General features: G+C 45.8%; 2 protein-coding genes across 2 annotated transcripts in view; both read right to left on the reverse strand.

Moving 5' to 3' along the window:
- FOXC2 (forkhead box C2) overlaps positions 1–24,931 on the reverse strand; it is a 67,897-nt gene extending 42,966 nt beyond the window's left edge. Inside the window, exon 1 of the mRNA XM_030582080.1 lies at positions 23,079–24,931. Coding sequence (XP_030437940.1) covers positions 23,079–24,377 — 1,299 coding nt within the window. The 5' untranslated portion in view covers positions 24,378–24,931. The remainder of the gene's footprint in view (positions 1–23,078) is intronic.
- FOXL1 (forkhead box L1) lies at positions 11,058–13,813 on the reverse strand. The gene has a single exon (XM_030582081.1). The coding sequence runs from the start codon at positions 13,247–13,249 to the stop codon at positions 12,002–12,004; it is 1,248 nt and encodes a 415-aa protein (XP_030437941.1). The 5' UTR covers positions 13,250–13,813; the 3' UTR covers positions 11,058–12,001.
- Positions 24,932–25,603: the final 672 nt, after the last annotated feature.

Genomic DNA, 25,603 nt, shown 5'->3' on the forward strand with positions numbered 1-25,603 from the left:
AAACAAACCAGCCCAGCCCACCAGGGGTTTTCCCTGAAAAAGTGGCAGCCCTAGTATGAGAACCACTGCAGTGTAAGGGATCCGTGTGTAAAGAGATCCACGCACATGGAGCTCTTTGCAGAATCAGAGGCTTAGAAGAAAAAAAAATTCTTTCCCACATGATTTGGCATTTTCTGTTGTTCAATTAAAATACATTTAAAAATACACTGGAAGTTGCTCAACTAAATGCCTTCTGGTCTCCTTAGCTTCTTGAGTCATTGCTGAGCTCCACACTTAAGAAGTAAGACAAAGAGAGAAGGAATCAAACCTGAATCTTGGGGGTCCCAGCTTGCTAAGACACCCAGATGTCATTGTGAGGGACACTGTACAAAAAGTAACCAGATTTTTCTCATGGTAGTGACAGTCACTAGGCCACTGGCTTAGAGCCTAACTCTCGGCCTGGTTTAGCCTGAAGTGTTTTTCCAAAGTATTTAGGCACCTAACTCCTATTGATTTCAATTTCCATTTGTCTGGGCCTCAGATACCACAGTGATGAGTATAGGACAAGAGCCTGAATAGAACAGAATAAATTATAGTTATTAAATCCTAGCATTATATTATTATATGTAATCTGGGGGGAGATAATCCATATTGCTTGTCAATTTAATCTCACTGGCATATTGAGAAATAGAAATAAAGTGTGATGATTAATGTGAGCATTAGAAGCCTAAACATGCAGAAAGACAATGCTAGCATTTGCTAAAGATGAAACGCGTTCTTTAGCATTGTAAGATTGCAAATCTATTACACACATGAAGTCTAATGAGAGGGACTGAGCCAAGGTAAATAAAACTATTTAACAGTTTATGTTAACCATCCAATGGGAATGGAGATACTTAAATGGATTCACATTGCCAATTACTTTTTTTGTTGTTGTTGCTTACATGGTATTTGTTAGAAAATCAGGATTTTCCTTAACTAAATGTCTTGTGGTCTCCTTCGCTTTGTTTCTTAACTGAGTTGTCTTTATGTTAGTTTTCTTTGGCTTCCCAATAGAAGAGTAACAGATTTCTTTTGAAGTTTTTATTGATGAATGAGCTCCTATAAATAACTCTCTGTGGCAGCAGCCTGCCTGATCTCAGAGTTTACTCTGGAATAATAGTAGCAATGGGAATGAAGGAAATTTATGGCAGCATGACATGAAATAGTTTAATGGGCCTCATACTGTTTAAGTTAATCTTTACAGATGTAAAAACAGAAATACAATTATTGTAACAACTATTATTACATATTGCTTTTCTAATGAAAACAGTGACTTAGTAAGCAGTTTAAGAGATGTAGTCAAGAATTAAGGTGGCCACCTCCCCAGGGAGTCGGGAATTAGAGTGTTCGTGCAGTGTGTTTTCAAACATTCAGCTGAAGATCTGGACCAAACTCAAATGTAATAGAAAAGGAAACGCCCACGCACAGAGCACTCCGCACACACACAGTGAAACCTCTCGCTCGTGGTGAATGTTCAGTGCTTTAGACCAGATTGTGTATTCCGTTGACTGATGCAGATGTTATAAAGAAGAGCTAACTGGAACTGGCCATCGCAGGATCCTTTGGGTGGATGGTGAATCCCCACATCCAACAGAGCCCACAACAGTTTGTTCAATGTTCCCTTATTTTGTCCATTCACTCACTTTGGGCTGGATCCAAAGCCCATTGAAGTCAATGGGAGTCTTTTCATTTACCACAGCGGGCTTTGGATTAGGCCCTCTACCACTTCCATACTGGAAGCAAACCAGGACTTTCTTTTTATATTAATGCTTCTCCTGTCACTGCTGAGCTGCCACCCTTAAGGGGCGAGAAAGAGTGTAAGACAGATAATCAAACTTGGCTGTTGGGTTCCCAGCCTGACAAATTAGCCTAAATGTCCTTCCTTAACTAAATATCTTGCAGTCTCCTTAGCTTCTCATGTCATGGCTGAGGAAAGAGACCAAGAGAGAGAAGGAATCAAACCTGAATCTTGGGTTCCCAGCCTTCTAAGACACTCAGATGTCACTGGAGGGGACACAGTTCCAAAACTAGACTGATCTTTCTCATGGCAATGATCAGTATCAGAGGGGTAGCCGTGTTAGTCTGGATCTGTAAAAGCAGCAAAGAATCCTGTGGCACCTTATAGACTAACAGACGTTTTGGAGCATGAGCTTTCGTGGGTGAATACCTACTTCCTCAGATGCATGTAGTGGAAATTTCCAGGGGCAGGTATATATATGCTAGCAAGCAAGCTAGAGATAACGAGGTCAGTTCAATCAGGGAGGATGAGGCCCTGTTCTAGCAGTTGAGGTGTGAAAACCAAGAGAGGAGAAACTGGTTCTGTAGTTGGCAAGCCATTCACAGTCTTTGTTCAATCCTGAGCTGATGGTGTCAAATTTGCAGATGAACTGAAGCTCAGCAGTTTCTCTTTGAAGTCTGGTCCTGAAGTTTTTTTGCTGCAGGATGGCCACCTTAAGGTCTGCTATAGTGTGGCCAGGGAGGTTGAAGTGCTCTCCTACAGGTTTTTGTATATTGCCATGGCAATGATGGCGACTAAGCCACTAAGCTAAAGTCTAACCCTTGGCCTGGCCTTGCCTGACATGTTTTTCCAAAGCAGATTTTTCACCACCCAGAGCCCAGGTTAGACAAATACCGGTAGGGATGGTCTAGATCAGATGGTCTAGATCAGGGGCCGGTAATCTCTGGCACGCAGCTCACCAGGGTAAGCACCCTGGCGGGCCAGCCCAGTTTGTTTACCTGCCGCATCGGCAGGTTCAGCCGATCGCAGCTCCCGCTGGCTGTGGTTCGCTGTCCCAGGCCAATGGAGGCGGCAGAAAGTGGAGCGGGAGAGGGATGTGCTGGCCTCAGCTTAGTCCTACCATGAGTGCAGGGGACTGGGCTAGATGACCTCTCAAGGTCCTTTCCAGTCCTACGATTCTGTGATATCTCCACCCTCATCCTGAACAACTAACGCATACCTATGGCCTCGATGTCAGTGTTTATCAGAGTGGATAGATCGAAACATCCATTTCAACTTTAAAAACTGAATGTGTTTGGGGGGCCTGGTGGGAGTGGGACTACGTGGGATGAGGATAGAAACACTATGTAGGAGAGCATGGGGATGCTGTCTGGGAGGAATAATGGGTGGGGAAAGCAGGACTGAGTGGGGGTCTCTTTGACAAAGTTCCTCTTGTCTGATGAACTGTCCAGTTTCCTCAAAGAGCAGCTGACTCTACTTTCTGGCTCAGTTCTCCACTCCTGAGGTCAGGGAGCGAGTGCAGTCAAGAAGGGTGAGTGGCTGTATATGCTCTTCCTCCACCTATGCTTCCCCACATCCATGCCCCCTGAGGCTCCCTGGTAGGCCCTGATGCAGAGGATTCAAATCTGGCAACCTGCTCAGGTACACCGGAGAGGACTCAGCTCTAGCAAATCACAGAGGGTTCCTGAGAGGGAGCCGCTGCCTCCAAAAGCGGGCGAGCACTTGGGTTGTTTTCACAAGTCTGTGATCACTGCATGGCTCTTGAGCAACAAAAGGAAGCAGAACAACTGGTGAGCTGGTAAGTCATTCTCAGCAGGTGAAAATCTAGAGCACCACTCCATGTTCCACCAGCTTGAGTTGGTTGGTTTAGCTGGACATGAGGAAGTTCTCAGCTCCTTTCATGAGCAATACTTTTATCTGCTAGCAGAGACCCTTTGCTTGCTCAGAGTGCTATAGCAGCCCTAACCAGTAACAGAATTGGAATTGCAACCTACTGCTGTCAGTGCACAACAGATAACGAATCATGACAACTCATGTTGCTGTTATATTCTGCAGAATTCTGCCCTACCTGGGCCAAGTTTTCCCTGGGAAGGAGTGAAGGAGACTGCCAGGTAGAGGGCCTAGGAATTACCTTTTACACAGCAGAATGGATGAACACTTGGGGGAGGGAGCGGGGCTGAGGGCAACTTCTGAACACACCTTTAAAAAGGAGCAGCATGTCCCCCCACCTTAGCACCTGCTGCTGATTGCAACATGTACGCAGGGTGCCTGGAGATCTTGGTCATGCCCTCAAGTGAGCTGTTTATTCCCACATGTAGGCTATGGATTGCTTTCAGGCATGTTAGCCAGCCCTCTCTCTGCTCAAGATCAGAACAGGGCTAAGAGTTTATCTTACCCACATGGATACAGTGTGGTAGATTTGGGGAGGGAGAGGAGGTTTCTTATGCCTTTTTCCACTTGTACAAAACAGGGCAGGATTTTGCCAATTTATGAACTGTGTTTAAATTTCCTGGCACCTAACTGATAGGTGACGTTGGCTTAAATATTCTGTGCGTGTGTGTGAGAGAAAGAGAGAGAGAGATTGCTTCATGGTACATCACACAGCCACATCTTACATGTCTAAGGCCACGTCCAGACTAGGAATTAAAATCGATTTTAGATACGCAACTTCAGCTACGAGAATAACGTAGCTGAAGTCGAATTTCTAAAATCGAGGTACTCACCAGTCTGGACGGCGCTGCATCGATGTCCGCGGCTCTCCGTGTCGATTCCGGAACTCCGTTCGGATTGATGGAGTTCCGGAATCGATGTAAGAGTGCTCGGGGATCGATACACCGCGTCCAGACTAGATGTGATATATCGATCCCCGAGCAATCGATTTTAACCCGCCGATGCCGCGGGTTAGTCTGGACGAGGGCTAAGTCCTGATACCTTCACCAGTGAAGGAGCACTCAAATGCTAGAATCCCACATTAGTTTTTCTTTCTATAACTAATTTGCTTGTTTCTTCCAGCTACTATACAATGTAATAAACCATGGCCTAGTCACACCACTTATCTCAAAATATACCCAGCAAAACAATGCTGGGGGGTGGGAGCGGAGAAGTAGGACAGCACATTAAAAATAATTGGTGTCTTTAGTCTGCGTGGATTGACTGGTGTAATTTCCAGTTAAATTACCTTGGTTTGGCACTTTGATCACTGTAATGTGATTTAAGTCCTTGTACAGCTGATTGACCTGCATTTAGTGGTTCCAGTATTACGAACAAGAGCTGGCATGAACTACCGTGAGTTTCTGATCCTGTTCCCTTCAGATGAACTTTGACTGCTACAGAGAAAAATTGCAAAGGGGCAGATTCTCTGATGTAAATCACTATTGCTCTGTTGACTTCAATGGAGTTATGCTGATTCACGCCAGCTGAGGATCTGGCCCAAAGAGTTTGTTCGTCCATCAAAATACCAAGGATGTGTGAAAGCTTCACTATTACCATTAAAGGGAATTACTCAGGACCTGATCTGAAACCTATTGATGCCAATGGAAAAATTCCCATTGGCTACAATTGGCTTTGGATCAGGCCTATAACCATGTTCATTTTGGTAACACATATCCTTTCAAAAGTCATATAACTTACCCCTTGTCTTAGCCCCTGCTATAAGTATACAAGGTGAGAATCTGAGACTTGTGTAATTTACATTTCTCCAAGCAAAAGAATTTACTTAATTGGGTTTGAAGTATATTACGTGTTGTTATAATGCCCACAACAAGTGAAGCAAACTCACTGTAACCAAAAAATCTGCTCTAGTATTCCTTGCTCTGGACTGCCCTGCATTTTCTGCTTCCATAAGACTGTAAGCTTATTAGGGCATAGACTTTATTAGGTCTTTATATTATATCTTGTTAAGTGTCGTGCACATTTTCAGTGCTTCACAAATAATAATAATGAAAATTAATGATATGTTATTATTTTGCATAATTTGTTAACAATAGCTGGCTGCTGCTCAAGTGGTTGTTGTTGTTTTGTCCTTGAAATTACATCGTTGTGATGAAATTATAAGGAACATTATCATTTTGTTCTTGAAAGTGTATTTATTTTTGGTGGAAAACATGTATTATTCAAAATGTTGTCCAAGCTGTAGAAGTCACTCATGCAAGAAATAACTTGCAAATCCTGACCTGATTTCAAAAAATGTGGGAAAGTTTATTTATTTCTCCGTGCATTCCTGATTTGCAATGTGCTATCTAAAAATGTCACTAAGATTTAAGCTGACTGAGCTCATGCTAAATTTAGCCACTATATTTTAAATAAACATTCTTTATGTGTTACTGAACTGGCTTTGAAGCTGGCTTAAAACAAATTGCATTTTTCATGAGCATTAACAATGTTTTACTCTGGAGCAAGCTCATATCTACATTAGTAATAATGTCTTATCTTATGTAATCTGGCCCAATCCCGAATTCCTCTCAGGGATACAGAATCAGACCCTGCATTTATCTTCTATAGGGCCAGTTCTCTCCTTACTCGATCAAAACTTCCTGTGTCCTGCCGATGATATAATGGGCCCCATTCTGAAAGCCCTCTAAGCAATAAACTCATATTGAAGTCCACTGGAATTCAGCATGTATAAAGCTTGAAGGGTCTGGCCCATTATAAAGAAAGCACTTAATGGCTTGTCTGGTTAAAGCACTAAAAATGAAGTGTAGGGAGCAATTATGCAATAGCCAGACTGATGAATTACATAACCTAATAGTCCTTTTCCATCTGTAACGTCTCTAGCTCTGTGATCCCTTTTTCTCAGTCTTTAGGCTAAGATCAAATGTGCCGTCTTTTTAATATCTGATATGTTGTCTCGCAGGGGACTGCGTCCTACATTTGCAGAGGTATGGATTTGGTAATCTGCTAGCTCCTTCCCACCTCTAACACCTGTGTTCTTATGCCCTTTAAAAACAACTAATGAGCAATTAGCAGAAAACTTCTGGCCTTCAGTTTGAAAAGAGACATAATCTTATGTAATGAAACCAAGTATCTTAGTATTGGTTTAGGATAGGAAGGAAAGAAGAAGTAACTAATATTTTAAATTGTAAAAAAAATGAAAATGTGATACAATATCTGTTATTATTACTATTATTTGTTATTTTATTGTCTCACTTTGAAAGCAGCCAGAGTTGGACATCCATTCCCTTTGCTAATTGAAGGTGCCCAAAAACATCATCTACTTTTTATGTAAATATATAAAATGCCCTGGTACCAATTTTAAGCAAACACCCACACAGTATTTAATGAAGACAAACCCCACTTAAAAGGAATGAAATTCCTGGATTGTTGCAATGCACTGCTATGTGCAAATTGTAGTTCCCTAAAGGAAATCTGTGTTTGAAATTGTTGTTCTGTGAACCAGATAACTTCACTGTATACTGTGTGCGTTCCTGCAAGTTAGAAGTGGCTGCATAACTCAAGAGACATGAAACCTCGATGAGTCGGGATATAGGTCATTCCTATCCAGTGGAATGGAAAGGCATATACACTGCCCACAAAAGGAGTATTCTCTTCTGTGTCATTGAATATTTTCTACTTTGTTCCCAGTATTTCAAACTTAAATTTATTGCCCGGCTGGAAAGGTTGAGAACTCTGGGCTGAAGATTCCACAGATGTGTCAAATAGTGGGTGGTAGTTTTCAGCATTGGCAGCTGCTCCTTTGCCTATAGAACAGGTGTGAAACTTTTGACAACAAATTCCAGGAGTGCATCGAGGTGCCCATCTTTGTATGACATTTTAGGACAAAAGTAAAATTTGTAAACATGAATTCTTATTGGAGCAGTAATAGCATGTTCAACTATATACAAGTTGTGTGTGTGTGTGTGTGTGTGTGTGTGTGTGTGTGTGAGAGAGAGAGAGAGAGAGAGGAGAGAATATGCACATAGGCTCACATCGGAGTCTGTATGTATTACATAGTTCTCATTTTATTATTGTTTTTCTTATCAGCCCATCATGCTTTGTTATACAAACCCTTTCTCTGTCGCATACATTAGCAGGAGCAGCGCCAGGGTTTTTAGCGCCTAGGCGGGGGTCCTTCCACGCTCCCAGTTGTTGGCGGCAATTCTGCAGAAGGGGGGGTCCTTCTGCGCTCCTGGTCTTCGGGGCATTTCGGCGGCAGGTCCCAGAGCTAGTGAAGGACCCGCCGCAGAATTGCTGACGACGACCCAGAGCACAGAAGGATCCCCCGCCGCCGAATTGCCGCCGAGGCCACCCTCCCAAATCCTGGCGCCCTAGGTGACCACCTGGGTCGCCTAAATGGAAGCGCCGGCCCTGTACATTAGTCAACTGTCAGCGCTAATTCCAAATCGCCGCTCAGAATAATTAGACTCATTCTGATTTCACTCCAATTGGTGTCATACCAGTATGTTTATTGGCATCACCAGAGTAGATGTGATCAAAAATAAGCCGATTGTAACTTTTAAAAACAGCAGCAGTGCATTGACCACATTCCACCCTTCCAAAAAAAAAAGGGGGGAGGCCAGGGGTCACACCCCACAGAAAATAAACCTCCACAAAATACAAAAATTAATATACTCCAAAAATCTGCCTGTCCAAAATACACCTACTGTATATGCTGGGCTAAATTCTAGTTTCATTTTCAGCCATTAAGATGGCCGCCTGGCTGTGGCTCAGCCCTGAAGTACTCACCGGCACAGAGAAAGTCACTCAGACACATTTCTTAATTCTTTCTCATGATATGAGGGCAAGGGACAGCCAACAGCACTGGACAAAAGATCATTGTAAACAATGAAAGGAAGCAATCTCTTTTTCAGAACTCACAGTTAACTTGTGGAACTTAGTTCCAAAAAATATCAGTGGGGCCCAGAGCTTGGCTGGATTTGACAAAGGATTTGCCTTGCAGTTTCCAATTTGTGGTCCATGGACAAGCAGTGGGCCAAAAAATCTTTCTCTGTTCTCCACAAAGAGCTGCGTTGCTGGCTCAACAGCCCTGATCCACCTCCAGCCAGGACACCTGTGGAAGGAAGGAAGGTGGTGGATTTGCCACTAGAGGCTGCTCTTTTATAAAAGGGGCTGCTGTTTCCTTCTCTGGAAGCCAAAGAGAAGCCACCTGCCCCGTCACACCCAGATACATCATATGCTGGAGAGAAAGGAACTGGGATAAAAGCGGGTACCTTGGGGTCTAGGCTGAGTGCTGAGGAGCCACAGAACCAGAGGGCTACAAGGCCAGGGGAGTAGGCTGGGAGACGGGCAGGGATAGGACTGAAAACCCAAGAAGTGCATGAAATTGAATTGATCTTTGGTGGGGATGTTTAGCTTGTGTGAGAATGGGTGGGGTGGGGTGGAGTATTTCTGTGCATGGCAATTCTCAGTCCTGCACCAAAAACAGCCACTCCCCCAGAGAATTATGGTAGCTGCTAGAGGAGGGATGTTGCCTAATCTTGAAGTGCAGCCTGATTTGGAGGAGAGGGTCCATTAGAGGATCTCTCTACTGGGACAGGGCCCACACTACAAAAAGAGATGGGAACCTTTCAGATTAAGCATTGATAGGGCTAATAAGAACATTGATAGTTAGTTACAGCAGCTAGAGGTTTTTGGTTTGGTTTGGTTGTTTGGAATTTTTTAGAGATATAAACTCTCATGATTCAGAGCATAAACCAACCACTAAGTGAGGGGATTCGGGGGGGGGGGGGTGTGAATTACCATATGGGCAGGTTGTTCTATAATTGTCCACCATAGGATTTCTGGCATCTTCCTCTGAAGCATCTGGTACCGGACACCACTGGAGACAGGATATTGAACTAGATGGACAACTGATCTGGTCTGGCAATACCTATTTTCCCATGGATCCTATTCCCATCTCGGCCAAAGGCAAAACACCCATTGACTTTCATGGGTGGAAGGGAACGCCTCTTCAGTTCATACACATGTAAAATTCCCTTTGACTGCAGTAGGAGCTATGGCTGAGTCAGAGCTGTGCGAGGCCTGACAGATACAGGCATGGTCCTGGCTCTTTTGTGCCACTACTTAAGAATGACATCACTACCCTGACCCTTAAAGGACTTCCATGATGTCATCCACCATCCCTGACACTAATGAAGCCTCCTTCACAAGGTGGCCATGTATTCAGTTTGCTGTAATACCTGTCTCAAGTTAAACATGTGAACAGCAAGTCAGACGAATAAGTGGGAAAGCAAAAATATTAACCCTTTCAGTCTCAAGGGATCAGAGTCAAATACTGTGGGGCTGTCGTGGTTAAAGAGAAGTGGGCAAAGTAACCTTAGCTAAATCCTGGCTGAAGTGGGTAAAATGAAGTGGGTAAACTAAACTAAACTCCATATTGCTCAAATGAGAAGAGAGTAAACACACTTCATCCTTGGCTACGCTACTGTGTCTGAATTTTACAGATCTGTTAGGGGGCTGTAACTCCTTCACAGTTGTAATGGCTCCCCTATGAACTACAGGAGTAGATAGTGCCATAATTTTTTGGAACAGCTTTATCTACTCTTGGCATCATACTCCACAGGGGTTTTTAAAAAAAAAATAAACAAGTTGTCATGCTTACCTGAAATCCCTTTTGCAATTCAATGACAGGCATAAAAAGCAACTTTTCAGTGGTGGTTTTGCTATTTTTAGAGAAAAGGTTTGTGCAATGAATGTATATGTTAGTTTAAAAATGGAGTTACGCCTCTCCCTAGATCAGCACTACCTCCCACGGCTTCCTGACTTTTTGTACTTTCCCACATCAGATAAGCTGAGAGTTATTTGCAGATTCTGGATGCTCAGCTCCTGAACTCCACGTCTAAATGCAAATAGCCCCAGACTAAGGAGCTGCAAGGAGATTTCAGAGAAAAACCCCAGACCATCCAGTGGGGAAGGGCAATGATTCTGAATAAGAGCTTTGCCCACAAGCCCAGCTCTTCCTCTGCAATCACTGGCCAAGGGGGTTATTTAAAGCCAGACTCAGCTGTGTGTGAGAGAGATGTTCTCTCTGTCCTCCGAAAACAATTTTACTGACCCCTTCTTCAGCATCTTGTAATGCACTGGCCAGTTAAATGCGTAGCATTGCATTCTCTCTGAGCTACTGCTGCTCCTCCAGCAGCCTCTGAGAATTAAATACTGATAGTATTATGCTGTCAAAAATCCATCTCTTCTAGCGTTTTTACAGCGTCTAATTCCCTTTCTTCACTCCTCGCCACTCCCTCCCCCCCCAAAAAAATTTCCTTCAGCAGCCTGAACTGGGGGTGATTTTTAAATAATCAGCCATATCCCATTGAACAAAATACTTTATTGAATATAGGTTCGGCTTCATAATGAAAGCTGATAATAGAAAAGATTTCCAAAGGGCATTTGCCCACTAATATACAAAGAAAGCCTAGCTATTTATTGAAAGAATTAAAAAAAAATGCTCCGGTTATAATGCAGCTAGGAGAAAATAGGGGTTAGTTGATTGTTCTTGGTAGACGTCCAGTTTGTAACAAGGTAACTCCCAGATTAACGTTTATTATTTGATCAATGTGCTTTTCTGTTTAGAGCATCGGATTCCATCTATAAAAATTTGCAGTTTCTCCATTCCACATCATTCCAAACCTGGTGTTCTCTGTAAACAGCTTCAGTGACACAGACACTGTCACAATACAATAAAAACGCAAGTACTATGCAGTAAACCACGCCATGAATTGTATACAGTCATGATACAAAGCAAGCAGGATTGTTCAGAAGGAAACTCCATTTGTCATTATGTTTAGCTCATCTTATATGTCATTTATCTATCTATTCGAATTATTTAAAATACCAGGTTGGGGTTTATTAGGCAGCATCGCAGCGACTGTGTGCGGGAAAATATATGTACGAACTGCAAAAATCACACACACAGGAAAAACATGATTAATTGGGGTGCATGGGGGTCGTTTTTTAACGTGAAAGCAAAGCAGATGGACAAAAACAGGTCTTAAAAGCATGATGGGTGGCAAGAATAAACCATCAGGCTGCTGTACTGCAAAGCATAATGCAAAACCTCTGTAATACTTTTTTGTACAGACAACGTAAAAAAAGTTACCTTAAAGTACATTTGGAAGAAAAAATATCAGTCAAGAAATCTGCTGAGAAAGAAACGGTTGAAAATGTCCTAAAATCCTAATATTCTTAACCCATGTAATTAATTCTTGATTTTATATCTAAATATATATCTACGATCCAATTCCGTGTATATAATTGGATATCAAATTGCATTGCGGGGGGGGGAGGTTGTTACTGAAAATTAAATACCGTCTCGGACAAGTGAAGAGGAAAATAGGACAGAAAGGGAATCCCGATCTGATAAAATCTACCTTGGACTTGGGAATCGAGCATCAGGGAAGCACTGAAAGCTGGACAGACATTAGCATTAGCTGCCAGGGACCCACTGATGTATCCAGCCGGCAGGCTCTCCACAGCCAGCTTGGAGGCGCTCGGGTCCCAGCCTCCCTCTGCCTGCGCGTCCCCTTTGGCTGGCTTGTGGAGGGTTTTATGAGCTAAGATGCTGTCTATACTGAAGCTTTTGGACTTCTCCGAGCTTTTCGGAGGCATTTGATCTGTCCCGGCTGCAAAGCCCACCTGGCTCTGATTGGCACTTGGGGAGAGCATGCGTGAGCCAGAGGTGGGTATATGCTGACATGCCCTGGCCTCTGCTAGCACCGTCTCCTCTGCCTCTCCCTCCGAAGAGCTCTCCGCCCTTTCCCCCTCGGGAACGCTTCCCTCCTTGGAGGCAGGCGCAGGGACCTGAGGAGCTGCGCACCTGGGTGGATGGGGATGGCCCCACGGGGCAGAGGGCACCTTCGGCTGAGGAGGACCTGCTGCTGCCGCCAGATTGCATCTCCCAGAGCTCGCTTTGTTCTCTGCTGGGGCCCGTGCATCCCTAGAGGCGCAGGCTGGCTCCAGGTTCTCCTCTCCTGCGGATGCAGCCTGGCTCCCCCGGAATCTCCTCGGCTGCACATCAGCTCGGCTGCCAGCGGGTTGCTCCGTCCCCTCCTCTGCCTCTGCCTTGCCCTTCATCTCCTGGGACCCCGAGGCTTTGGACTTCCTTTTCCTCCGCCGGTAGTTCCCGTTTTCAAACATATCCAGGCACTTGGGGTCTAAGGTCCAGTAGCTGCCTTTGCCAGGTCTGCCTTTCTCCCGGGGCACCTTGATGAAGCAGTCGTTGAGGGAGAGATTGTGCCGGATGGAATTCTGCCAGCCTTGCCTGTTGTCGTGGTAGAAAGGGAACCGCTCCATGATGAACTGGTAGATGCCGTTGAGTGTCACCTTCTGGTCTGGAGCCTCCTTGATGGCCATGGCAATAAGAGCGATATAGCTGTAAGGAGGCTTCTGGGGAGGTTCCTGCCTGGAGATCACGCTAGTGGAGGCGAAGCTTAAAGCAGCAGGCAGCCCAGCCCTGTCTGCCCCGTACAGATAGACCATGGAGGAGCCATTTAGCGGGCTGCTCATTGGAGGTAGATGGCTGCTGAAAATATGGCTCATCGCGGATGTGGTTTTAGCTCCGGATCTTTCCCCTGACAGATCAGAGACGGGAAAGGACAAGGAAGAAACCCTCCAAGAGTCCACCGGGGACCTATTTGTGTGAGCTCAGACCCCAACCCTGCCTCGACGAGTTTGTTCTCCCTCTGTCCCAGCTTCATCGCTCTTTTTTTTTTAAGAAAAAAAAAAGTTAAATAATTGTTGTAAGTTTGCTCTTATATGTTGACTTAGCACTGGAAAATAAATTGTCTCCGATAAACAGTCGTTTGTGTGCTCAGCCCACCCACATTAATTAAAATATCATTGCTACACAACTCCAAGCTCCCTCCACGTGTCTCTCTGGTACCAGCCAATGGTTCGCCGGGTTTGTCCTTCATTTGTTTATAGCATTAGTCTGTTGATAAGTCTGCCCACCCAAGTCGAATCAAGCTGTGTTTATTTGGAAAAATTTCCGGGCACCCAATATATAAACGCACTGATCTGATGTTTGAAATATCACGTCCACCCTTTGACGCTGTAAGCACACAGTCAGCAAAGCAGGATGTACGCGGCTGGAGCTCAGAGGGAGAAGGGGTAGAAACTCCTGGGTAGAGGAGAATTTGTTGGGTTTTTTTAATGTATCAATACGGAGGAAAACAGGCAATGACATGGTACTGCAGGGAAGAACCTAGGTGTCTGTCTCTCTCTCTCCAAGTGGAGTACAGGGATGAATCCTCAGCTGGTGTAAATCAACGTCGCTCCACTGATTTACACCCGCTGTGGATCTGGCTTTTTGCCTTCAAACCTGCAGTGATTGCTCCTGAGACACACCACAGACACCCAAGCAACGAGGCTTGCATGGACGATCCAGTAGAAAGGACATTGTAAAGCACGTCTGGAGACAGTGGAAGCAAAAGACTAGGGAAGCGATCCAAGCAAAAGTATGCGCTGATAGTGTCTGCTGCCATTTGAACAGGCTGATTGTACTGAGTGACGTTAATCTAGTCTCTCTAACCTCAAGGGTGAGCAGAGTCCTCCCACTGCTAGTGAAATCCAGCGGGAGTGGATTCTGTCTTCGGCCCTCAGGCCTGAGGCTAGTGCAGGGGGACGCGACTTAAGCAATCCTTCTTTTTCGAGGAACCAAAATTGAAGGGGATTTTGATTATTATTTGGGGGTCACAGTGGGATTGCAAGGAGTCACCGCGCTCCATAAAAGGCGAACTTGGCAGGCCTGAGGGGGAGATTTAGTATTTGTGAATGCAGGCCTGTTGCTTTATATTATGTACTTTCCTGTTTATACCAAGGAGGGGGATTATAACAACTTTACAAGTGCACACAGCTGGCCGGTGATTACATTAGGCATTTGTGATGCTCTTTTTTGTATAAACGCTCAGGTTTGGTTTTTGTTTTTGTTTTGTTTTTTATTGACTGATGTAACGATTTTAATCAAAGGTACTGGCTGAGTCGGATTCAAAAAGAGGTGCCAGCTTTGTAATGAGGCCGATGAACAGACTCCCACTAAGCGTGGCATCTAACGTTGTGATATATTGACAATCAGCTCACCATTCTCTTTGTGGGTGAAAAGGACAGATTCTTAGGGCCCTGGTGTGTCCCCAGTTTTTAAAGCAGTCAGTGGTGGGGCGGGGGGATCTGCTATAAAGCGATGGCGAGAGATGACCCATGGAAACTGACTAACATACGAACCGATGCATTTTTAGGAAGCTGTGTAAAGGCAGATCTGAGTCATGCGTTTCTGTTCTGATTAGAAGCTTTTTGCCTGCCTCCTCTTTTGGGAGCACAGTGTGCTCAGAAGGAAACCGGGCCACGTTTGTAGGGTCTGAGCCAGACTCGAATGACTTCCCTGGGCTTTGCATTGAGCTCATACCGAGGGCCCATCAGCTTTTAATGCGAGCCCTCGTTTGAGGAGAGCAAGCAGGATTTGGCCTCCACTGGTAACTTCTAAAAGTAAGTGGGAAAATTAAGTGTGTCGTTAGAAAACAAGGTCCCGATTCTGTACACCTCGCCCAGGTAAAACTATTGACTCGAATGGGACTTTGGTCTGAGTGCAGGATCGGGCCCTTATTGCATCATAAACATCACGCTCCTTTTTAAAAGGCTAGGTGGGAATTCCCTCGGGTTATCCCCCAGGTGCCCAGCGGGAGATCAGAAGCGGTGAAGAAAACTGATTTGATTTCTGCATTTTGAGATGAATCCAGCAGGGGTTCAGATTAACAGCTGGAGTAAGAAATCCTCTTGCTTTGGATTTGCAAATAATTTGTTTTCAAAGTGGATTTCAATTTTGATGTTCTCATTTGTTGTTACAGATTGGGACTTCGCTTCCACAGAGCCTGCTTATTAATAGGATTGTGACTCTTTGATTTCAGGCATTACTTGGTAGAATTAAACCAGAGGGAAATAAATCGAACCTATTAACACGGCACATTTCAGAAAGTCAGTAAACTGCAAACACTTTTATTTGATATAAATGATCCCATTCCATGGGGCGACCCATATTAGCAAGCGCCTTTCACTCCCGGGGGCTGTTTGATTGACCACATCCAGCGTGTGCGAAAAAAACCCTGGCCCTTGGCTCAGTTTAGAAATCAATTCTCCTAAGCATCTCTTCGTTAAATATTATTTCACATAAAACCTCATTGTGAAGGGGGCTCTGTGGATCAGGGCTGGAGCCCAGCTGCTTTCACTCATCTGACACCTTATCGACATCCGCAGTGGAGATTTTAAAAGGGAGATCAACGTTTAGCGTCGCCTCCCCCTCCCACCGCCGGGCTTTATTTAAATTCTCACAGGCTCTAGTGCGACTTCTTGAGAAATCCAAGCAAGAAATATTAAAATAATAAATACTCCCCCTAGATGGCTGTGGGCCCGGGAAGGACACAGGCTCACATGGCCCCAAAGAGGTTTGTTGCCTCCTCTTTTTTTTGTACATCGCTGCGAGAAATTCCCTCGGGAGGCAAAGAAGAGACGTTCGTCTCGGGTTGAAACCCACCAATCGGAGCGTCCTAAGAGCTCATTCGCTGCCTGGGTGCGTTACCCACCTCTGCTGCCCTGACCCCCCGACATTAGCTGCATGTGTCTGTAACCCGAGCCGCTCTAATGACTCTGATTGCCACAGTCAGGAGCTGGGAGGGGAACTTTCTTTCTGCAGGCTGGGCACGGGAATCTATAAATGTCCCAGGCTCTTTAGAGACCCCTGGATGGACCTTCTCCTCCTTAAACCCGGGATTCGTGTCCCTTAAAGGCAGCAGGACAGAGGGAGACTGTCATAGCAGAGAGACACACTTGGCAGCATAGAGGGTAGGATACAGATTAGCAGCTTTCCTGGTCAGGAGAAGGGAGCAGAGACTGGGGTGTGATATCTGTAGCGTCTCCCCCCAGCCAGTACCCCCTGCAAGTTATTAAAAGTGGTCTATAGCCAAAATACTCAGACTTGGGTGCCTAAAGTCAGATACCTAAATCCATATTTAGGCACCCCAGTAAAAGTGATCTGGTGTTTAAAGATGTTTAGCTTTAGGCATCCCAGCTGGCCCACTTTCACCTGTACCGTCCTATGTTATTATTCCCCAGCGCTCTAGGCCTTAACATCATTAGAACTAATGCTTTGCAATGAGTCCGTAGCGACTGGAGCAGCCGTCAAGTTGTGCTCAGTGTCAAATGAGAACAAAAACCACTTTGCCCTCTGCACGATGCAAAACGGATGTCAGCGGCAGCTTTACAGCTGCGAATCTCTCTCATGGAGGCACTTTCTACCTAACGCCTTTTCGTCTCTTTTTCCACGCCCTGCTTATGGCTTTCAAGTACTCTAGAATCTATCCCAAGAAGGGAAAAGCTACAAAAATGAAATACTCAGGAGGCTTGCAACAAGATCCTACAAGGGAGGCGGTGCTAAATGGGGTGTTAAAATATTTGTGCAAACCTGGCAGGTAACTAGAATGTGATCTTAATTGGTCTGGGTAGGTTATATTTTGGGGAGTCCCTAAATGGACTGCATTTGCGTCCTGTAGCACAAAGGGAATTCGCTTGTTTGATGCTTTGGATTGGCAGAGCTGGAACAGAAATACAGGGTGATTTAAAGCGCTGTTGGTTTTTGAACACATACTTTTCTGATCACAACTCATAGCCAACCTGTGGAACTCTTTGCCAGGGGATGGTGTGAAGCCACAAGCATAACTGGGTTAAAAAAAGAACTAGATAAGTTCATGGAGGACAAGTCCATCAATGGCTATTAGCCAAGGTGGTCAGAGAGTCAACCCAATGCTCTGGGTGTCCCTAAACCGCTAACTGACAGAATCTGGGAATGGAACACTCGATAAATTGCCTTGTTCTGTTCATTCCCTTTGAAGTATCTGGGACTGGCCACTCTGGGAAGACAGGGTGATGGGCTAGATGGACCATTGGGCTGACCCAGTGTGGCCGTTCTTATGAATTAAAGGTCCTGAGAAGTGGGGGAGGGATCAGTAAACTAGGCAGCAGATTTGAAGTCCTAAGCAATTTTGGCATTACAATGTATTGATAGTGCTAAGTGTCCACCCACCATCCTCATTAGCCAAAATAAACCCCAAACAAGGCTGGGTCCAGCCGAGGTGAACTCTACCGTACAGCGACTTCCCTGATATAAGCTGATCTTGGCCCGGTTAGTTTGTACTTGAGCACAACTGCTCATCGAAGTATTTGGGGCATTGTGCCTGAGCAGAGGCTGTAATGGGATCGGCTCCCTAATGGTGCACTGGGATTTATGTTGGTCCCTCACCTGTAAGCAAATACACTGTAGGGCCCGATCCTGCCAGGTGCTGAAGCTGTCCCTTAATGAGGCTTACAGGTGAAGGTGGCGTCACACCATAACATGAGTCGGGATGGGGAAGTATTTGGGCTGGCAGACCTGTGCGATCATCAGCAACTTTCGCAATGGACGCGACTGCTTTAAATGCGCTAAACACAAACACACAAACAAACACACACCGATTCTGCTTCCATCGAAGCCCATGACAAAACTGTCATGGACTTCAGTAGGGCTGGATCCAGCCCCCCCTCCCCGACCCCCAATAAAGCCACGTGAGCCAATCGTGTTGGAAAGAACGACTGTGTCCCACACTATTGCTGTGAGGACTCTAGATTGGGATATCTGGGGTATTTGCTGTTCCTGGGTTACTCTTGCAAAGCAAGAGTCCAGACAATGTGACTGGACGGTTTAAAGATTTTAACTGTTATTTTCAGCACGGCTCTCACTCCCCTGGCTGGTTTAAACCACCTAGGGGACAATAATCCAGATCGGGCTAAAGCGCTTCCCCCCCTTTTTTTTCTTTTGCAAGAATCGATTTAAAAAAAAATAAAACAACCACCTCACCAAGTCTGAACAAACTAGTGATTAAATTCGCTTTCACAGCGAGCATTTCAGACAAGGTTCGGGAGAACACGCCTGTTGCTTTTATAAAGACCTGGGAACGATTTCACATGGAAAGAAACCGAGAAAAACGACTTCCCGGAAAGTTCTTGTTCTCTTTGAAAAAAAGTCTCTGTCTCCAGATTTAAAGAATAGTTCACGAATGGTTCCCTTAACGTGACTGTGATGTAGAGGTCTCCTTGCTGGGAAAAAATCTGCCAGGAGATGCCGGAATCTGTTTTTCCCTGGAAGATTTTCGACTACAATGCAGAGGGGAAGGCAGAGGTAAAAACGCTACAGCTGTTTCCAAAGGGGGATAAGGATGAAAGCTGATTGTCAGAAGGGGAAATATAAGTATTTAAACCTAAAATGTTACATGCTTAGCACTCAAAGATTCCCAGGGATAGATTTAATGCTTGGTGTTTTTCAGCATAGCTCGGAGTTACTCTTGTCCGCTGCTATGGAAAATAATACACCTACTTGGAAAGTCTTCATCTGGTAAATGAAAAAAATGCTTTGATTGTAAGTGTTGGCTAGGTGTTATTATTTTGTTGGGTTTTCCTTTTTTAACAACATAAAACAAATAAGGAATCAAAATGAGCATGCATCTGAGGAAGTGGGTATTCACCCACGAAAGCTCATGCTCCAAAACGTCTGTTAGTCTATAAGGTGCCACAGGATTCTTTGCTGCTTTTACAGATCCAGACTAACACGGCTACCCTCTGATACATGCCCGTATTATGCACGGTAAAATAAGGTTTAAAAAGAGAGCACAAGGCTGAAAATGAACAGCGCAGAGTGCTATCCCTGCCCCAAGGCATGCAACCGGTTTTGAGATCGAAGGTCCAATCTCACAAACTTTATACGGGAAACACAATTCTGGGCCCAAAACTGCTGCCACCAACTACTGGGAAATTAGCTAACTGCTGAAACCCTGCCATTTTTTCAGGGCCAAATCATTTCAGCTTGGGGACAAGGAGCAGGGAGCCCCGTGAGAGAGACATTTAAGGGCTTTCTTTTCCTGGGGATTTTTATTTTATTGTTTAATATGACATGGTCTTGCAGGAAGTCAGCCACCCGGAGAAGGGGGGACTTCAAGAGACAGAGACAAGGATGCATTTGACCTACCTGAGATTATTCATCGAATACAAATCATTTAAACGCCTTGTTTTATTATTATGACTAATTCTCCTTTGGGGGCTTTTTTTGGTTTTATAGTCTAGCCGAGATCAGGCGGGTAGGACTCGACACTGGGTCTGGAAAACAGCTCGAGCCTCAGCGAAAATGGACATTTGGAAACGCAAACCAGGGGATGCTGCCCGCAGCCTCTGCACGGTCCAGTGTCCAGTGTCCCTCTGGAACTGTCCAGCAAAAGAGCAACTTTCCAAAGAGCCGCAGCAGGCGTGTGAAATGCCAGCTGAGGGAAAGGGCTGGTGGCAGCAGCGAGTGGCTGCCCTGTCGGGGAAAAGCACACGCACCTGGCTCTGGCAGTAGCTTCAGGAGGTCGGTATCTGCCACGGGGAACTGCTTGATCCCAGGCAGCAGCTGTTACTAAAATGCGATTGCAACGAGAAAACGTCGTGCGGCGAGCTTGGACCGCACATCATGTGCCTACCCTATGCCAGCCTGAGAATCCCCCAAACCCCACTCTCTGCTGAGCCCCCATCCAGGGCCTAGGGCCCGTTGGACAAACAAGGAAAAGGCTCAAGGCCGAATTATCTGGGCAGTTTAAGGACAGCAGCAGATCACCTGTGCCTGCATCCCCATTCTCCGCCCCGGAGGCCCTATGTTGGAGAGAGAATCTGCCACTGGTAACTCCGGCTCAAGCAAGGAACCTGTCAAGGAGCAGAAGTGGCAAGTTAAATGTTAGTGGCCAGGAATATTCCTCTGTCTCCCTATCCCCCACACACACTTGCAGGGGATTCTCACACGCAGCCCACCCTCTCCCCTCAAAAAAAAGCGGCAGCAGCAGCTTGAAAATCCAAATCTGCTGCCACCAAATCAAGCACCTGATTTTCAGCTCACTGCTGATAAAGGCACAGGACCACGCTATAAGGCTGCTGCTTCACGGTGAGCCGGGGGGGGGGGGGGAGGGGAATCTATTAAGCGAAAAATCTCCCCGACTTCATTTTAAGAAGGGGGGAGGATTTGGGGAGGTAGGCGGGGAAGGAAAGTGTATTTGCTCCTCTATTTTTCCTCCCTTTTTCTCCGCCTTGCTATTTTACTAATAGACAAAAAACCTCGAAAACTTGGCAAAAGTAGCTCGGGTTTTATAGGAAGGCTGCTGAAATACAGCACAAATTATTCTTTGGGGCCATGTTTCATTTAAACCAAGCGTTTCAACGCAAGCGGCCAGAACTCGGCAGCAGATGGTATTTGCCAGATCAAAATCAATTCAGGTAATATGTCTACCATGACTTACAGTATGTCTCCTCCGTCCATCTATTCACCTTTTCGTCCTAATAGGTGATTCGTGGTTTTGATTTTTTTTTAATGGGAGGAGATCTGGAGATTAGCCTCCTCAGCAATTTTTACTGTGCTGCATTTATATTCTCCGATTCCATATGTTAACATCCATATGTATTGACAATCTTCGCAGCTAGCACCTACATTCGTTGGGGAATTATATTATTCCAATAAAAATTAACTTGACAGAAACAAGCTGTATTTGAAAACAGCGTCTAAGGCTGCTTTATTCTTTACCAACGTGCTAGACAGTCCTGGGATGGTATTTTTTAAATTCTGACTAAGCGACAATGAGCCACTGCATTTCTGAAGCATGTTAAAGTTGCTTAGAAGAGATCAGAAGGTTGGCAGCTTTAACATATCCGCTGTTAGCCCCAGGCATTTATAATGAGAGCTCAGATTGGGGATAGGAAGCAGAAAATGAAGTCAGATGAAGACAGATCTTTTGTGCAAGAAGTGAATAAAAAGAAAATGCGTTCAGACAGGGCTGTAAAACCATCCTAATATGAACCTGCTGGGATAGTTCTTAGGGTTTCGTAATGGGATCCAGATCAAATGATATTTCTTATTATCCTCACAGGATATTATTAGTTTATTCTTCCTATACACTGTTGTTTTATCGGGGCAAGTGCCTGTAGCATACTGCTGCTGCGCTGAGAGGTAACTGGCTACATTCAAAGCACCTCATAAGGCCTACATCTCAGTAGGTAAATAAAACTGTCAAGAAAAAAGATTAAAATAAGAGTGATTAATCAGAACCTATCCTGGAGAGGATTCTTTCACTCACATCATTTGCGGATTGGAGAATCTCCCTCCAGTTTCAAACTGGCCAATTGTCCTGGATTTGCAAAGTGTTCTGCAAATCTTCAAATCCTGGGACTCCCCTTTAAACTAACCCAGGGACGCCTACATGTTTTCACGTCAGCTATGCTATTTCGTCATGTGAACTGAGCCTTGGTTAAATAAATAATAATTAAAAAAAGAGTAATAAACTTTTAGTCTCCAGGAAATCTACTTGGTTTTAACATCAACGTGTTCCACGTTTTCTGCCTGAAAAATGGGATCGGAAAAATGGCAAACACACACACATACACACACACATACATGCGCCAGACTTTGAGCAGAAGAAAAACAACATGGATTTATTTTAAGGTAAGTACAACGATTAAGACCACATAAGACAAACAAGCGTGAAGTAGAATAAAACCAAATAGTTTTCAGGAATGATCAGGGTGGAGACTATTATACAAAACATCACACTGTCGTAAATTTAAAAAAAACCGCATCAGATACTTTGTCTTTTTTCCCAAAAATCCACCAACAAAAATAAATTATTTCCTCGTCTTGTAAGAAGAACAGCTCTAAAGAGGAAGAAATTCTCTTGCATAATTGTACAAAAACAAGAAAGGAAGAAGAACTCACTTGTAATTAATTGGGCTGTTAGGAATTGTTGGGCAACGTAAAAAAAAATAATCCAGTGAACTCAACTTTAAATATTATATTAACGGCTCTGAAAATTAGCCTGATTAGAAATCCACACATTTTATAGCACAATCAGAGAACTTAAAATACCCCGGACATATATTTTTATATATATAATATATACTTTTCTTTTTAATCGCATAATGATCGCTGTGATATTGGTCCATAACTTATTTTCGGAGACCTCCTATACTTTAGCATATAAATTTGCCACTTTGTTTAGATAGCTCTCTATATATTTTAAAGACATCCCTTTTCAAGTAGAATTTACTTGTCTGGAATTTAAGGATGCTGGAAGAGGATTAAGGGTCTATAAACTGGATCCCAGGTCCGCTTAGAGGTTGTAAAAGCATTTCCTTATGCAGTCTTACATGTCTGTTTAATTGGCCTACCCGGGAGAGTCAATGCTAATCAATACTTAGTGCAGTCATAGGAATAGGGGGTGGCGTGGCGGTATATGGAGGGCGTGGATCTATAGGGGATCTGACAGCTCGTGTTGCCGCTCACCTGATGCTCGTTGAGGGTCGAGCTCTCAAGCCCCAGCCGGTGAGAGTTGAACATGTCCCGAACGGTGGGAAAAGTCTGCTGCTGGGAGCCGAACGTGTGCCCGGAGAGGTGGTTGAGCTCGCTGCCGTGGTTGAGGTACCAGGAGCCGGCCGGCTGCCCGGGCCCGCTGCTGGGATGCGGGTGGCTGGGGGTCAGCGCGCTCTCCTGGCTGGAGGCCAGGTTCATGGTGGCCAGAGGCGAGGAGGTGCCGTTGGGATGCTCCGAGATGGCTTCTTCCAGCGTAGTAGGGACGCACATGTGGCCCGACCTGTCCCCGGTGTACAGGCTCATGGCCCGCATGCTGCACTGGTAGCTCCCGCTGGTGTCCATGCCCTGGCCGCACGCCTGGCTGTAGATGGAGGGCTGCGCCTGGGGGTAGCCGAGCGGCAGCGAAGCCACCAGCCCTGCCCCTGTCCGGCCGGAGGCGGCGCTCCCGGGGCTCAGCTCCCCCGGGGGAGAAGTCCGCAGGGTCATGATGTTCTCCACGCTGAAGCCCGGCAGCCCGTTGCCGGCCGGGTGGTGCTCCGGGAGGGAGTTTTCGGTGGACACAGACGGGGTGGAGGCCACGCTCCTGGGGCTGCCGCTGCCCGGGCTCAGCGTCTCTACCTTGGTGATGACCGGCAGGTCGGGCGAGGAGGCCTCGCTCTTGATGACTAGCTTCTTCTCTGGGACCTCCTTGGAGATGTCCGGGCTGGAGACACCCGGCGCCTTGGGCGGCTCCTTGGGCTGCCTCTCCTCCTTCTCCTTGGGCACGTCTTTCTTCTTGAAGCGCCGGCGGCGGCGCAGGAAGCTGCCGTTCTCGAACATGTTGTAGGAGTCTGGGTCAAGCGTCCAGTAGCTGCCTTTGCCCGGCTTCTTGTCGTCCCGGGGCACCTTGACAAAGCACTCGTTGAGCGAGAGGTTGTGGCGGATGCTGTTCTGCCAGCCCTGCTTGTTCTCCCGGTAGAAGGGGAACCGGTCCATGATGAACTGGTAAATCCCATTCAGGGTGATCTTCTTGTCCGGGGCGTTCTGGATGGCCATGGTGATAAGAGCGATGTAGCTGTAGGGAGGTTTCACCAGGTCCTTGGGGGCCGCCGGCTGGTGGTGATGGTAAGGCCCGTAGGAGCGGCCCATGCCGGCCGCGTACTGGTCAGGGTGGCCCGAATAGACGCTCATGTTGCTGTAAGCCCCAGCGGTCCGGTAGTAGTTCTGCTCGCTCAAGTAGGGCACCACTCCCAAGGCGTTGGGGTCGGAGACGGAGTAGCGAGCCTGCATCATGGATGGGGCTCCCCCAAATCGCAAGGAGATGGAATCACCGGGGGAGGGGACACGAAGCGGGTAGGGGTTTGGGGGGAGACGGGCTCACCCCAACGAGATTCCTCTGCAGAGGAGGAAGGTGAGGGAGGAAGGGGAGAGAGTCTCAAACACAAGCTGCCCAAATCCAAAAGGGTCCTTAGCAGCAGTAAATCAGCAGCATCCTTCAGAGTCGCCAGGAGGAGTGTGCCGTGCGGATATCTAGTGATCTCTCTGGGTTTGGGGGAATTTTTTTTTCAGAGGTGGCAAAAGCTGCTGCTAAAAGGGAGGCAGAAGCAGGGAATAATTCTCGCAGGCAAAGAAAAGTCTTGAGGGGGAAAAAAAGATAATTCTTGCAACAACAACAACAACAAAATCTTCTGGGAGGGAAACCACCAAAACTTCTTGTGAACTCAAAATCAAAATAAACGCTAGGGTTGTGGATGAGCGTGTGAGTCCAGTGTGTGTGTGTGTGTGTGAGAGAGAGAGAGAGAGAGAGTGTGTGTGCGCAGAGCCACCGGCGAGCCCCGCAAATGCTAACTCCCCTTATAGGGTTTGGGAAAGTTTCAAAACTTTTCTTGCCGAAGGCGAGTTTTTACTCCTCTCTGGCCACGCCTCTGCCCTCGATTTTGAGCCAATCGCAGTGCACTTGGGGATGGCTTTGTCCAATCAATGGGCAGAGAGAGAGAGGCCGCGGCGGAACAGCGGAGCTAGGACCAAGGTAAACGCAGAGGGATTGTATGTTTTTTTGAAGGCAACGCGCATCATTAGTGACTTTTGTTTGCTGGCCGTAGAGCTTTAAATGACATGAAATGCAGTATATGAACGGAACGGATTTTAAACGGTAAACTCTGCCAGTTTTATGACGAGCTGATCGCAATGATCAGCGATTAACTGAAAACGTGTTCCTGAGAGCTGCGTTATTCCTCCAGGTTTTTAACGGAGGAAACCCGGAATGCTGAACAAACACAGAGCTTCCCATTTAAAATACATTTTATTTTTAAATCAAATCACCCTCCGGTCCTCGGGTGGCTATTCAGAAGGGGCTGCTCATTTTCTTGGGTTCTTTATCACACGCTACTTGTAGCCTCGCTACCTGTAAAAGGATTAGCACTGAAAGGTATGGGATGGCACACATCACGTTTTATAGCATAGGCTCAAATACCCGGCACTGAGATCTTTGGGGGGTAGCACATTTGCAGATCCCTCTA

This window comes from Gopherus evgoodei, chromosome 12, assembly GCF_007399415.2.
Source record: "Gopherus evgoodei ecotype Sinaloan lineage chromosome 12, rGopEvg1_v1.p, whole genome shotgun sequence".
Lineage (NCBI taxonomy): Eukaryota > Metazoa > Chordata > Testudines > Testudinidae > Gopherus > Gopherus evgoodei.